Source organism: Sinocyclocheilus rhinocerous, unplaced genomic scaffold, assembly GCF_001515625.1.
Source record: "Sinocyclocheilus rhinocerous isolate Xijiao unplaced genomic scaffold, SAMN03320098_v1.1 scaffold72, whole genome shotgun sequence".
Taxonomy (NCBI): Eukaryota; Metazoa; Chordata; class Actinopteri; order Cypriniformes; family Cyprinidae; genus Sinocyclocheilus; species Sinocyclocheilus rhinocerous.
The window spans coordinates 3,863,976-3,866,543 of record NW_015628351.1 but is presented as its reverse complement, the minus strand read 5'-3'; the positions used below and the strand labels follow the sequence as shown (position 1 = coordinate 3,866,543).

Below are 2,568 nucleotides of genomic sequence, written 5' to 3'. Positions count from 1 at the left end.
AAAAAAAAAAAGACGTCTTGCACTAGCTCTGTGCGTCTATGACTTCATGCTTTACGTAATCATGTTGAAAAGGTCACGTGTGGTTAGTTCTTTGTCTATGTATTTCGGTTCAAAATGGTAGGGTAGGGAGAAAAACTGCATCTCATTTTCTCCTCCAACTTCAAAATCGTCCGACATCGTTGTTTTACCTTTTTTTGTAAAGGGAATTTGATTTTCTTTGCATTTTCTTTGTAAACACTAGGTCGGTACTTCCACCTACGTCACGCACTTTCCAACGTGATTACGTAATGTGTGAAGTCGAGCTAGTGCAAGACGAGAAATTGTGGTTAAAAAAGTATGTACATTTTTTTTTTCTTAGAAAATGACCAATTGTTTTGCTAGATAAGACCCTTATTCCTCGGCTGGGATTGTGTAGAGCCCTTTGAAGCTGCACTGAAAATGCAATTTGGACCTTCAACCTATTGGCTCCCACTGAAGTCCACTATATGGAGAAAAATCCTGTAATGTTTTCCTCAAAAACCTTAATTTCTATTCGACTGAAGAAAGAAAGACATGAACATCTTGACATAGGAATGAGTAAAATATCAGGAAATTTTAATTCTGGAGTGAACTAATCCTTTAAAGCAGCTCAATGAGAAACACGCATCTGATGAGGAATAATGTGCTACACTCCTAAAAATAAAGATTCTTTATTGGCATCTATGGTTTCATTGAAGAATCTTTACCATCCTATGGAACATTTTCATTACACAAAAGGTCCCTAATAGTGGAATAAATTGTTCTTTACACTAAGAAAAAAAGGTTCTTTAAAGAACTGTTCCCTGAAAAGTTCTTTATGGAACCAACTTTTTTTGCTGTGAAACCCCCCTTTTGGAACCTTATTTTTTAAAGTGCAGGGACTAAATGAGATGTATGAGATGACGTCAAGAAATCACGACAGAAATGCAAAACATTTCTCTCACCATCACTGGTGGAAGACTTGAGTCTCTGGCATAGGTCCTCTACATCTCCATAGCTGTCCTGAATTTTCTGCAAGGCCTCGGCTCCTCTCAGCTCCATCAGGGACCGGAGCTCCTCCAACGTAACCCCAAAGTCCCCAGCATGGTTGGCTTCTGCGCCTCCTCCACCCCGCTTGGGGTAAAACTCCACTGCGCTATTCGCCATCTCACCCATGGTCGCTGTGGTGGACATCTCGAGTCTTAGGTTGTTGGGTCCACGATGTTTGATCTATATGACTTCTTCTCGTCCAGGAGGTTTCAGCAACACAAGGTCAGTATTAGTGATGATTCTTGGCTTGAGTTTTTTGGTTTTGAGTTTGCTCCTCCACTCCTCTCCCTCCCCGGAGTTCTTCTAACTCTCCATCAGAGGAAATCGGGACAACGACAGCCGGACACTTCTAACGTATTTGGAGAAATCCTGTCCTCTCCACTCAACCCCCTCGCCCCGAGGGTCAACAGAACGAGGGATCAGGCCGCTTCCAATCCATCAGGACACAGAGAACAAGAGCGAAGAGGGGGCGCAAAACCGAGCAGGATATTGTGTAGATCTGATGCGTTAGGATTCAAAGGGTGCGGGATGATGGGATTGGTGAGGAAGCCTGCAGAGACACACAGACAGAATAACACATTACAGTCTTCAAAGTGCTCGTGTGGGCAGCAACTCAGAGTACAGTGGGCATTCCTTAAGAGACGGAGCGAGCATGCAGTCAGACTGCTCCGAGCTAATGCTTTCAACTTATCAGCACATTTTCGCCTTAATTCAAAGGTCTTTTGTGTTTTAATTGAGTCACACACTTTCCTTACTCTCATTAATGAGGTATTAGACAGGTCTTGGCGATATTAATTATGCTAAACGGACAGGTCAGTCCATTTCGAGCGCAACACGACTAAAATCCCTGGACAGGTATAAAGTATGAGGAATGTGTGCTCTCACAGATGGTGACGCATATAACATATACGGTATCTCTAGCGATCCAGACCACTGCATTGGCCCATAGTTGCCATGGAAACCTACAGATGCCTCTGACTCCCACAAAGCTCCTTCGGCCTGGCTATACCCCGACACACACATATATACACTTGGTTCTTATTCACACTTGCTCACAAACACAAACGCCTCTACACTAGCACAGAGTTTCCTCTCTATCTCTATCATTTTGGCCCTAATGCCATCATCTTCTTTCTTCATCTTTCTTTTTTTCTCCTTCCATCGCCCAGCATGCCTCTGTATATGTCCCTATGTTCTCTTAGATGACAGTCTCAGCCTCAGACGGCACGCCCACAGACCACAGTTTATCGGGAAACAAAGTTGTGTTTAGGCACCAGGTAGATAAATATAGTTTTTAATCATTAAAATATATTTAAAATGTAAAAATGTATTTAATAATCCAATAAAAAATTTATTAAAAATTAAAAAATTTATTAATTAATAATTCAATAAAAATATAGAAATGAATAAATTTTTACATGCTTGTCATTATTGTGGAATAAATTAGTTCAGATAAACCTGCCCTGAATGACAAAAGGGGAAAATAGTTGGCAGTTTACATGTCGGTCAGGGTTTTTCATC

The 2,568-nt window shown here is 41.3% G+C and overlaps 1 protein-coding gene across 1 annotated transcript in view; it reads right to left on the bottom strand.

Moving 5' to 3' along the window:
* The window catches only part of atp2b3b (ATPase plasma membrane Ca2+ transporting 3b), a 59,447-nt gene extending 57,855 nt beyond the window's left edge, over positions 1-1,592 (bottom strand). The window contains exon 1 of the mRNA XM_016549162.1: positions 963-1,592. Coding sequence (XP_016404648.1) covers positions 963-1,191 — 229 coding nt within the window. The 5' untranslated portion in view covers positions 1,192-1,592. The remainder of the gene's footprint in view (positions 1-962) is intronic.
* Positions 1,593-2,568: the final 976 nt, after the last annotated feature.